The sequence below is a fragment of the Mizuhopecten yessoensis genome, unplaced genomic scaffold (genome assembly GCF_002113885.1).
Source record: "Mizuhopecten yessoensis strain PY_sf001 unplaced genomic scaffold, ASM211388v2 scaffold10893, whole genome shotgun sequence".
Taxonomy (NCBI): Eukaryota; Metazoa; Mollusca; class Bivalvia; order Pectinida; family Pectinidae; genus Mizuhopecten; species Mizuhopecten yessoensis.
This window is the reverse complement of record NW_018408774.1, coordinates 161,874-174,551: the sequence shown is the minus strand read 5'-3', so window position 1 is coordinate 174,551 and position 12,678 is coordinate 161,874. Positions and strand designations below refer to the sequence as shown.

At 37.0% G+C, this 12,678-nt stretch overlaps 2 protein-coding genes across 5 annotated transcripts in view; one reads left to right on the top strand and one right to left on the bottom strand.

The window, feature by feature from the left end:
* Window positions 1–2,121: 2,121 nt before the first annotated feature.
* Window positions 2,122–12,678, bottom strand: part of LOC110463368 — a 31,473-nt gene continuing 20,916 nt past the window's right edge. For 3 of the 4 annotated variants that reach the window (XM_021517896.1, XM_021517898.1, XM_021517897.1), the window contains exons 9-11: window positions 6,787–6,986; window positions 6,253–6,396; window positions 2,122–5,329 (exon numbers count right to left, since the gene is read on the bottom strand). In XM_021517896.1, coding sequence (XP_021373571.1) covers window positions 5,183–5,329; window positions 6,253–6,396; window positions 6,787–6,986 — 491 coding nt within the window. In that variant the 3' untranslated portion in view covers window positions 2,122–5,182. The remainder of the gene's footprint in view (window positions 5,330–6,252; window positions 6,397–6,786; window positions 6,987–12,678) is intronic. The other variant, XR_002464386.1, reaches the window with a different exon arrangement.
* Window positions 8,815–10,613, top strand: LOC110463369. The gene is made up of 2 exons (XM_021517899.1): window positions 8,815–9,603; window positions 9,833–10,613. The coding sequence occupies exons 1-2, from the start codon at window positions 9,339–9,341 to the stop codon at window positions 10,471–10,473; spliced, it is 906 nt and encodes a 301-aa protein (XP_021373574.1). The 5' UTR covers window positions 8,815–9,338; the 3' UTR covers window positions 10,474–10,613.

The window sequence follows — 12,678 nt, the reverse complement described above, 5'->3', positions numbered from 1 at the left end:
GACAGGTGAGGCCCAATAGAAAAAAATGGGAGTAAGTCTTAAAAAAAAGACTACTCCATAATCTAGAGGTTCTCAGTACCCTGTATTGTCTTTGCATGAAGATAAAGTAACATTAAGTTAACAAAAATAACTTTGTGAAGCCTGTACTCTGTAGAAACGTGAAGACTACCATAAGTATAATGAATTTTAATGTTTCGCATGGAGACACCCAAGGGAATTCAATATTATACAACTATTAAAGGATTTCCTTCTGTGGGAGGGGATGAAAAGGGCAGGTTCACTGGGATACATTATTTAAAAATGAAAATTGATAGGGGCAGAGGAAACGAACCCAAAAGCAGAAATGGGGGATAGCTTTATAAGACTACTCCTTAGTTCAAATGAATGGTTTTGAAACTTATTTAGCATGGAGAGTTACAGATGGCCTCCATTTAAACTAAGTGTCTAACTTGGCTAACCGCAATAACATTTGAGCATACAAACTTTCTGGAACTTAGATCTCGTGTTATTTTCATACTTAAAGGTATGACAGCTTGTTGACTACAGTTATTAGGTAAAATAAAAATAAAAACCCTCACGTTTAACGTTTGGATAGCATTATTTTAGAAAATTCTGAGTATCAGGGCCCAGTTGTTCAAAAGGTGGTTAGCTAAACCACTGTTTAACGACATTTTTCAACCTTTAATCATTCCCTTAATAAACAAGGTAAAGTCTAACAATTTTGCATGTAAGTTCACTCTAGTAAATATTTGATATCTGGAAAGTTGCAACTAATTCAATGGTTGCGTTTTAAAGTTACACAAAAATTGGAATTTGCGCTAATCACTGATTAAGCTAATCCCCTTTTAAACAATTGGGCCCTGTTCTACAAACCACCTATTTTAAACCATCTTCTGTTTCTTAGACACCATTTCTGCTAGGAGACCACTTTCTAACCTACCTTTTGGTGGGGCTCTGTACTAGTTTGGCTGTATTAAGTGTTATCTGTATGATTAACAATACAATGTGACGCTCCAGTCGTAGGGTCGTGTGTATTTCTGATGGAAGGTTACTGTGATAACGGGAGTTATAGGTAAATCTCTAGGTACCCATAAGTTGGCAGCTTTACTTGTACAAACTTTTGTCTCTCAGTGATAATATGAGATTGATACCCATATTAGAAATTGGAATAAATATGAATTGATATTGTCATGTAAACATGGTTTTAGTCACAATAAAATTTGTATACGATACACGTTTTTGTTTAATTATGCCTTGCAACGATTTTAAAAACGGTTTATTTTTGTGGAGGAAGTAAAGATTGATTTCATTTATTTCTTTTTAACTGATATATAATTTTAAGTTCACATGGCGTGAAGTCCATGTGAGGTTAAAGTATAGTGCAGCGATATGTCTGAACTTTTTTGATTGGCTGGCTCCTTGAAAACTGAAATACCCAGGATCCTGTGCCCCATTCATTAAACCATTCTGTGACGAATCGCGAGTTCAGTGTTAAACTGACTTTCTTATAACTCCTAAATCATGTGGCACGGTCAAAAGTCAAATGCAACATCTTAAATTACATTCGGCTTGAAATGCAACATCTTAAATTACATTCGGCTTGGAATGCAACATCTTAAATTACATTCGGCTCGAAATGCAACATCTTAAATTACATTCGGCTCGAAATGCAACATCTTAAATTACATTCGGCTTGAAATGTCTCGAGCATTTTTCCGGATTAATGACATTGTGTTAGTTATAAATTTATCCCTGGATTTAGGTACTGGATTTGAGCACAGAACCTGAGTTTGAGCGTGAAAACGGGACCTGATTTTTGGCTAGTGCTATGAAGCCCTCATATCAATGACCTTGACCTATTTTAAGAAGAACTATTAGGAATCTTCCACCATACCATATGGCCTAGGGCTAATTTTAACCTGTAGGTTCCCAAGATAAACTACTGCAACTTTCACAATATCAATGACCTTAAACTCATTCACCCCTGAAGACACATTTGAACTCCTCCAATTCGTGTGTTGGAATAGCTCATTATGAAATTTCAGGGGTGAATGAGTTAACTTCAAGATAATTATTTTCATACTCAAATAAAAACTCTGAACAGAAATAACAAAGGACAACTTAAGGATATACGGAAGCCTTTATTTTGTTGTAGTGCTTATACAACGTTTATAAGAATACATACAAGCTGCCATATCATATTTGGTTGTCTACTGACCTCAAATATGTTCAGAAGTAGCCTAGACCGACAACTAGCTACCACAGTCACGGTTTACAACTGACAACAAATTAATTGTATCATACCTCTTTTCGTAACAAATCAACCGGGAAAACATGATGCGTTAATATATTTTGATAGCAGGGACATGATTTGACACCATCATTGAGGTGGTTTTTTTTACAACGTCCAATTCTTTCTAAACATTAGTAACTCTCTCAACAAACATAGTGTGTCCTAAACCTGGTCCCTGTGGTGACAGCAGCCTTTACTGGACCGAACATTTCAGCTTCTAAAATATCACAAAACCTGTATAATAAATTAATTATCCCCGTTTCAAAGAGAAACTTATTTTAACACAAAAGTGTAATTCATAAATAAATAAATAAAAGTGACCTTAAACGTGAATATTTTATAAGTAATAACAGTTTTAGATACTAAAATTTTCGGTCTAGTATTCAAGTACACGAAAGGTGCCAAAGCCAAAGATTGAGCAACAAACATGTAATATGTGTAAAACGCGTTACATTGTATAATGTACACACTCATATCATGATAAAATTAGTAAAGATACTGGCACATTAAAAATGTATCAAAAAGTGTTTTGATAAAATCAGTTAATTGCTTTTTTATTAATTAAAATGTTGGTGAAATAGGGCTGTACAGGTACGAAATGGCATGAAAATGTCATTTGGGATGGGGTTGGGGGGGGGGGGGGCTGAAATGAAAACAAAGAACTTGCTGAGATATGGAAGTGTTGCTGAAATTGGCGAAGAGGGAACATAATGAATAAAATAAAACAAGCGATTTGTAGATTAATAGGCAAGTGTAAGTACTGTCAAACAAAAAGCTTCCGGTATATTTACTTATTTAAGGAAAAGTGTTGAATCCAGCAAAGCTCTTTATCTTTATTTGATAAACAAATTACACTAAACTTGATGCAGACAATGGATTTAACATCATATACATGACGCTATGTCGAGATCTGACACGGAGTAACCAAGAACACTCGCTCAAGTCAAACGTTATTTCTCCGTTGTATAGATCATGAAACAGTTTGGCGGACGGATATCATACGCAAAGGTTAAATACATGAAAATAAGCTACGCTTTCTTTCCCTATTACCTATTAACAGCCTGTGTAAACACACATATATCATTACAATTTCCTTTTTACAGCCAACCCCCAATTCCCTTGATAGAGGAGACCTACCTGTTAGTCTTTAATGCTGTACAAGTAATTGTGAATATTTGCGTTAATGTAAAATTCAGGTACACGTAGACATATTTTTAAAGATTAAACCTAAGATATGAAGTGCGAATTATCCTCGTGAATGATTACAAAAAAGGCAGTTTGTGAAATTTATGACACGCAATATACAAATAATATTCATGAAATTTTACAAAACAATGGGGGAGTGTAAGGATGTTGGCACAGCATAATTTGGTTTCTAAATAGCCTAAGTATCAACATGGATGTGGGAGAAAACAGGGTTACCCTACAACCCGGAGAAATCCCACGTGATCGGACATGTGTCCCATACAGGGGATCGAATTTGGGTAGCCTTGTTGAAATAACGGCTGTATAACAAAATCATATATACAGTGTCAATTCATACCATATAGCGTTAAGATTCGTGTGCCTCCTGTATGTTCGGATGTATCGATAATAAACATTTGATTGTCTCCCTGTACTCAATAACCTCTAACTCCCACGGGAGATTTGATTGTCTCCCTGTACTCAATAACCTCTAACTCCCACGGGAGATTTGATTGTCTCCCTGCACTCAATAACCTCTAACTCCCACGGGAGATTTGATTGTCTCCCTGTACTCAATAACCTCTAACTCCCACGGGAGATTTGATTGTCTCCCTGTACTCAATAACCTCTAACTCCCACGGGAGAAGTAAACTATTTTACAAAGCTGTATCCACTCGCCCAACTCTTACGAGTTTGTAGTAACAATACAATGAAACCTGTCTAACCTGACACTGCACAAAACATACCCTGGTTATTCTGACACCCTGTCTAGTACGACCTCTAGGTATTACAACACACCATCTAATGTTTTCTAATACATCCTTGAGTAGCCTGACCGCCTGTCTGATCTCATGTAAGCCTGTAATCCTATTTAACATTAAAACTGACAATTAATACCTGTGTATTCTGGCATCCTCTCATATCTGATCATTATGTCAATCAATCTCCCGTAAGGTCGAATTAAACAGGTTTCACTGTAAATCTCTCATAGCTTTTGGCAAAATTCCCAAAAAATGTTTTAAAATTCTAAGAAAATAGATTATCAAAAAAAAAGGAAGGAAATATTTTTGAAGTTTTCATAGTCTCATTTGATAACAGAAAACTGAAAACATGCCGCTCTGAGAGGCACGCGTCACACAGGAGTGATCAGAGACGTGACACTTCTGTACAGCAGTGATCAGAGATGTGACACTTCGGTACAGGAGTGATCAGAGATGTGACACTTCGGTACAGGAGTGATCAGAGATGTGACACTTCTGTACAGCAGTGATCAGGGATGTGACACTTCGGTACAGGAGTGATCAGAGATGTGACACTTCGGTACAGGAGTGCTCAGAGATGTGACACTTCGGTACAGGAGTGATCAGAGACGTGACACTTCGGTACAGGATTGATCAGAGATGTGACACTTCTGTACAGGAGTGATCAGAGATGTGACACTTCGGTACAGGAGTGATCAGAGATGTGACACTTCGGTACAGAAGTGATCAAAGATGTGACACTTCGGTACAGGAGTGATCAGAGATGTAACACTTCGGTACAGGAGTGGTCAGAGATGTGACACTTCGGTACAGGAGTGATCAGAGATGTGACACTTCGGTACAGGAGTGATCAGATATGTGACACTTCGGTACAGGGGTGATCAGAGATCTGACACTTCGGTACAGGAGTGATCAGAGATGTGACACTTCATTACATGGGTGGTCAGAGATGTGACACTTCGGTACAGGAGTCATACACTCCACTCCCTCGCTGCTGTAGTTGAAAAGCCTTAGCCAGCTTGACTTTCTGGTTAGGTAAGGTTTTCTTCACTGTGTAATAGTTGATCAGCTTACAGAGACACTTAAACGACTGGAAAATAATACATAAAAGTACAAAACATACATTGATGAAGTTGAATATGGTGTCAGTTACATGTGATTTCTGATTGGAAATAATAAAGAAATATGAGTTATGAGCAAGAAACAAGTCATTTGTGTTTAAGCCTTTTTTACAACAAGGCAATCCATAGTCCCCCACCGGTGATGCTTTCTATATTTAACGAAAGTACATTCATGTCCGGAAGCATAGGTCATAGTGAGGCCACAGTGACCTACTTCTTGCACTCCGCCATCCCAAGATTTCCTTGAACACCATCTGGTTACTCCAAGTAAAATAGTATAGAAGTTATGCCCCAGACAAACTTTTTAAAACTTAAAGGTCAAAGGTCAAGTCATACTTCACACTCCGCCATCCCAAGATGTTATTGTACACCAAATCTGGTAACTCCAGATGAAATAATGTAGAATATATGACCCGGGCAAACATTTTCAAAAGTAAAGGTCAAAGGTCAAAGCATAGATCACAGTGAGGTCATAGTGACCTTTATTATGCACTCCGTACTCCGCCATACCAAGATGTCCTTGTACACCAAATCTGGTTACTCCAGGTGAAATAATAAAGGTGTTACGCCCCGGAAAAACTTCTCGGACGGACGGACGGATGGAGCGCAAAATTATAGTCCCTCCCCCCCGGGAACCGATGGGGGACTAATAACGGAGAATCCGTATGCCAGAAAAAAGGTATAACTTGCGCTGTGTTTGTTATATATTTAAATTGCACTCATTGCATTCTGCATAGCAATTTGATGTTGGTATTAGCGACATTTTGAGGGACACTTTTCAAGTAAATGTAAATAAAAAGAGCAATATAAAGTTGGTTGCGGTGAGGGAGATGACATAAAACAAACCATTAAGTTATAACTTGGCCAATAATGGCTAAATTTGTATTTCTACCTTTTTGTTTGTCGTATCGATGCTGATCCTTTCGCCTTTGAGGTTGTTGATGGGAAATGAGTTGGTCTTGTTTTGTAGCCGAACGTGGAGACAAATGGAGTGCATTGGCTGTCTTATTGCTAACGTCACCAGCCAGTTTCCGTCCTAGAACCAGATTTAAAATGAAAACAAGTCATTCACAGCGAAACGATTATTTATCCTTACCCTGGGAGTAAATCAAACTATGTTTACGGCAATCCAAGTATTATATAATATATACATTATCTCGTATACTTTATAAGGCATCTTATTTAATTTAAGATATTTTATATAGTTGAAATATCGTTGCTATATAAGATATCTTGTACAGAATGAGATTTTGTGGCAGGACAGACCAGAAACTAATTTCTTCCCCGGAGCACATCTTTCACGCGCTAGTTCTCTAATCCCAACCAGTTTCGACGTACATGTCCGTTCTTTGGGCAATACGAATGTTAAATATAGGATTCGGGCTGCTCTCAAGAAACGATTGTTTTCGTACGAAGTTTAGTTTACCTCCCCATCAGTCTCCAGCCTCTTCTTGGCGTCTTCTATAGCTTTCTCGTCGTGAATGTTGAAGTAACCATGTACCACACATGCATGGCCCCTTGTCTTCAGCTTATTCGGGAAAACTGTGGGTCGACGTGTTGTCTGTGGTGGGAAGGGGGTGACTTGTCTGATGTCTGGTGCTGACTGGGACATTGATCTACCTACAACTAGAGGAAAGGTACAGTATAAAGACTAGAGGAAAGGTACAGTATAAAGTCTAGAGGAAAGGTACAGTATAAAGACAAGAGGAAAGGTACAGTATAAAGACTAGATGAAAGGTACAGTATAAAGTCTAGAGGAAAGGTAAAGTATAAAGACTAGAGGAAAGGTAAAGTATAAAGACTAGTGGAAAGGTACAGTATAAAGACTAGAGGAAAGGTACAGTATAAAGACTAGAGGAAAGGTACAGTATAAAGACTAGAGGAAAGGTACAGTATAAAGACTAGAGGAAAGGTACAGTATAAAGACTAGAGGAAAGGTACAGTATAAAGACTAGAGGAAAGGTACAGTATAAAGACTAGAGGAAAGGTACAGTATAAAGACTAGAGGAAAGGTACAGTATAAAGACTAGAGGAAAGGTACAGTATAAAGACTAGAGGAAAGGTACAGTATAAAGACTAGAGGAAAGGTACAGTATAAAGACTAGAGGAAAGGTACAGTATAAAGACTAGAGGAAAGGTACAGTATAAAGACTAGAGGAAAGGTACAGTATAAAGACTAGAGGAAAGGTACAGTATAAAGACTAGAGGAAAGGTACAGTATAAAGACTAGAGGAAAGGTACAGTATAAAGTCTAGAGGAAAGGTACAGTATAAAGACAAGAGGAAAGGTACAGTATAAAGACTAGAGGAAAGGTACAGTATAAAGACTAGAGGAAAGGTACAGTATAAAGACTAGAGGAAAGGTACAGTATAAAGACTAGAGGAAAGGTACAGTATAAAGTCTAGAGGAAAGGTACAGTATAAAGACTAGAGGAAAGGTACAGTATATAGACTAGAGGAAAGGTACAGTATAAAGACAAGAGGAAAGGTAAAGTATAAAGACTAGAAGAAAGGTACAGTATAAAGTCCAGAGGAAAGGTACAGTATAAAGACTAGAGGAAAGGTACAGTATAAAGTCTAGAGGAAAGGTACAGTATAAAGACTAGAGGAAAGGTACAGTATATAGACTAGAGGAAAGGTACAGTATAAATACTAGAGGAAAGGTACAGTATAAAGACTAGATGAAAGGTACAGTATAAAGTCTAGAGGAAAGGTACAGTATAAAGTCTAAAGGAAAGGTACAGTATAAAGACTAGAGGAAAGGTACAGAATAAAGACTAGAGGAAAGGTACAGTATAAAATCTAGAGGAAAGGTACAGTATAAAGTCTAGAGGAAAGGTAAAGTATAAAGACTAGAGGAAAGGTTAAGTATAAAGACCAGAGGAAAGGTTAAGTATAAAGACTAGAGGAAAGGTACAGTATAAAGACTAGAGGAAAGGTACAGTATAAAGTCTAGAGGAAATGTAAAGTATAAAGACTAGAGGAAAGGTACAGTATAAAGACAAGAGGAAAGGTACAGTATAAAGTCTAGAGGAAAGGTAAAGTATAAAGACTAGAGGAAAGGTACAGTATAAAGACTAGAGGAAAGGTAAAGTATAAAGACTAGAGGAAAGGTAAAGTATAAAGACTAGAGGAAAGGTACAGTATAAAGACTAGAGGAAAGGTACAGTATAAAGACTAGAGGAAAGGTACAGTATAAAGCCTAGAGGAAAGGTAAAGTATAAAGACTAGAGGAAAGGTAAAGTCTAAAGAAAAGGTCAAGTCTAGAGAAAAATCTAAAGTCTGGAGGAAAGGTAAAGTCTAAGAAAAGGTCAACCCTAGAGAAAAGGTAAAGTCTAAAAAAAGGTCAAGACTAGAGGAAAAGTAAAGACTAAAGAAAAGGTAAAATCTAGAGAAAAATCTAAAATCTAGAGGAAAAGGAAAGTCTAAAGTAAAGTATAAAGTCTAGAGTAAAGTTAAAGTCTAAAGTAAAGGCAAAGTCAAGAGAAAATCTAAAGTCTAGACAAATGGTAAAGTCTAGAGGAAATGAGTAACATTGAGTGCGAACATTTACTTATTTAGAGCTGGTTTCCTTTTGTGCCTTCTCGTTTATTTTCTCCTTATTGTTTTCCTTTTGTGCTGACGCTGTGGTGTTTTTGTTCTGTATTTACGTAGGAAAATGTTTGCAGTAAAATCCTGTTATACTGTCATCATTTGTCTGAAGAAATTTCGGCATTATAAAGGGGTTGGACATTGTATGGAGGGAGGCATAGAAATCTATGAAATAATTGTTAAGAAAAAAAGGTATGGGGGAGGAGGGCTTTGAGATATGTTGAGGTATGGAAGGCGGCTAGTGAAACGAGGAAAAGTATGGATACACGTGTTGTAATTAATATGTCTACTGGAGCAACTCCTTGAAAAGTAGAAAAGACACCATTACGTCAACCAAAGAAAAAAAAGATATTTTTTTAAAGCCGAGACTTCAAAACAACAGGAAATAATGATCCTATTAAAATTCAAGATCATATTTACAATGTTACTGCAAAGGTCCCTACAATGTTACTACAAAGGTCCCTACAATGTTACTACAAAGGTCCCTATAATGTTACTGCAAAGGTCTCTACAATGTTACTACAATGTTACTACAAAGGTCTCTATAATGTTACTACAATGGTCCCTACAGTGTTACTACAATGGTCCCTACAATGTTACTACAAAGGTCCCTACAATGCTACTTCAAAGGTCCCTACAATGTTACTACAAAGGTCTCTACAATGTCACTACAAAGGTCTCTATAATATTACTACAAAGGTCCCTACAATGTTACTACAATGGTCCCTACAATGTAACTGCAAAGGTCCCTACAATGTTACTACAATGTTACTACAAAGGTCCCGACAATGTTACTACAAAGGTCCCTACAATGTAACTGCAAAGGTCCCTACAATGTTACTACAATGTTACTACAAAGGTCCCGACAATGTTACTTCAAAGGTCTCTACAATGTCACTACAAAGGTCTCTATAATGTTACTACAAAGGTCCCTACAATGTTGCTACAAAGGTCCCTACAATGTTACTACGAAGGTCCCTACAATGTTACTGCAATGTTACTACAATGTTACTACAAAGGTCCCTACAATGTTACTACGATGGTCCTTACAATGTTACTACAAAGGTCCCTACAATGTTACTACAAAGGTCCCTACAATGTCACTACGATGGTCCCTACAATGTTACTACAAAGGTCCCTACAATGTTACTACAAAGGACCCGACAATGTTACTACGATGGTCCCTACAATGTCACTACAAAGGTCCCTACTTGATTAAGTACTGTTTGTTATATGTTAGGATTTGTTTTTGTAACTCTACACAAATATTAACTTGTATCATGTATCCGCCGCAAGTTTCCTTTAACAAAAAACGACCTTCAGTCTTATCTAATAGTTTGCTGATATTTTTGAAGTTACTGATTTTAATTTATAAAATTAGTATGGATACTCAATGCCAACAAATGATAAATATATTTAATAACAGTCATTATTCAATCCATCAATTATCACGTCTAGAGCATAATGCTTATTTCAGTGTAATTGGAATCAAAAGGTGCCAGATTGTCTACCTACCAGGGTAAAATCACATTAGTCAAAGTCTAGATAAAATACAACACGAGGAACAGATGATACACCACAGCGAATGGGGAGAGGACAACAACAAAAAACAAGGAGATACTGAAGCAAAAGAAAAAAACAAGGACAGAAACAGAGGAGACATCGAAGGAAAAACAAAGAAAAACAGAAACAGAGGAAACACCAAAGCAAAAGAAAAAAAACAAGGACAGGAACAAAGGAGACATCGAAACAAAAGGAGGGACAAAGACAGGAACAAGGAGACACCAAAACACAGAGAGGGACTAGTCGCATCACCCTGGCGTAGACATATAAATATGTCAATCAATCAGAGGTCTTGACGGTCATACACATGGAACATGTTACGCAAAGCTACACATGTCAACCAATGTCTACGAAAGGTTTCAAACGTATCCTTTCATTAGGTTTTGAGAAAAGTCCATAAACCGTCATGCGGAACAAATAATAATAGTTACAAGATTTATCTGAAATGGAAGTCAAATAAAAATAAATCCCTTGTAGTCGCAAATGGTCCACCGAAAAGAATTTACAGTGCAATAATGCACCTTCATACCAAGCTTGGGCAAAAACTGACATAAAGAAGAACCGTTCTCATCACCGTGGCGACCAACCATAAACATGTCGATCTATTATAAGCCACTACGGCCATGAGAATGAAACACTGATGTGCATGTGAGATGCCATTAGTATCCAGACAATATTACCAATGACAAAAGTCAAAAGTAAAAGCAACAAATCCACAAACTCGTTTGGGAAACTTTATATCAGGCAACACAAAAAGTACATGACAACAATAGGAACAGAGAAGACAACGTAGGAACAGAGAAGACAACAATAGGAACAGAGAAGATAACAATAGGAACAGAGAACACAACAATAGGAACAGATAACACAACAATAGGAACAGAGAAGACGACAACAATAGGAACAGAGAAGATAACAATAGGTACAGAGAAAACAACAAAAGGAACAGAGAAGACGACAAAAGGAACAGAGAAGATAACAATAGGAACAGAGAAGACAACAATAGGTACAGAGAAAACAACAAAAGGAACAGAGAAGACGACAAAAGGAACAGAGAAGATAGCAATAGGAACAGAGAAGACAACAATAGGAACAGAGAAGACAACAATAGGAACAGAGAAGACAACAATAGGAACAGAGAAGACGACAACAATAGGAACAGAGAAGATAGCAATAAGAACAGAGAAGATAACAATAGGAACAACGAAGATAACAATAGGAACAGAGAAGACAACAAAAGGAACAGAAAAGACAACAATAGGAACAGAGAAGACAACAATAGGAACAGAGAAGACAACGATAGGAACAGAGAAGACAACAATAGGAACAGAGAAGGCGACAACAATAGGAACAGAGAAGACAACAATAGGAAAGAGAAGACAACAAAGGGAACAGCGAAGATAACAATAGGAACAGAGAAGACAACAATAGGAACAGAGAAGAAAACAATAGGAACAGAGAAGACAACAATAGGAACAGAGAAAACAACAATAGGAACAGAGAAGACAACAATAGGAACAGAGAAGATAATAATAGGAATAGAGAAGATAACAATAGGAACAGAGAAGATAACAATAGGAACAGAGAAGATAACAATAGGAACAGAGAAGACAACAAAAGGAACAGAGAAGACAACAATAGGAACAGAGAAGACAACGATAGGAACAGAGAAGGCGACAACAATAGGAACAGAGAAGACAACAATAGGAACAGAGAAGACAACAATGGGAACAGCGAAGATAACAATAGGAACAGAGAAGATAACAATAGGAACAGAGAAGACAACAATAGGAACAGAGAGGAAAACAATAGGAACAGAGAAAACAACAATAGGAACAGAGAAGACAACAATATGAACAGAGAAGATAACAATAGGAATAGAGAAGATAACAATAGGAACAGAGAAGATAACAATAGGAACAGAGAAGACAACAATAGGAACAGAGAAGACAACAATAGGAACAGAGAAGACAACGATAGGAACAGAGAAGACAACAATAGGAACAGAGAAGACAACAATAAGAACAGAGAAGATAACAAAACTCAACAAAATTCATGTGAACCCCCACAAAACTTAACTGCACAATATCATTTTTTAAATAAATCCTTTACTTTTCTGTTTGTATACAAGACAGAAAACATTATCTAGATTTTATCAGAATTAT

Coding starts and splice junctions, on each gene's coding strand:
- LOC110463369 (XM_021517899.1), top strand. CDS start 9,339: ATGATCCTATTAAAATTCAAGATCATATTTACAATGTTACTGCAAAGG. Junction 9,604..9,832: donor CCTACAATGTTACTACAAAG/GTCTCTACAATG, acceptor GTTACTTCAAAG/GTCTCTACAATGTCACTACA.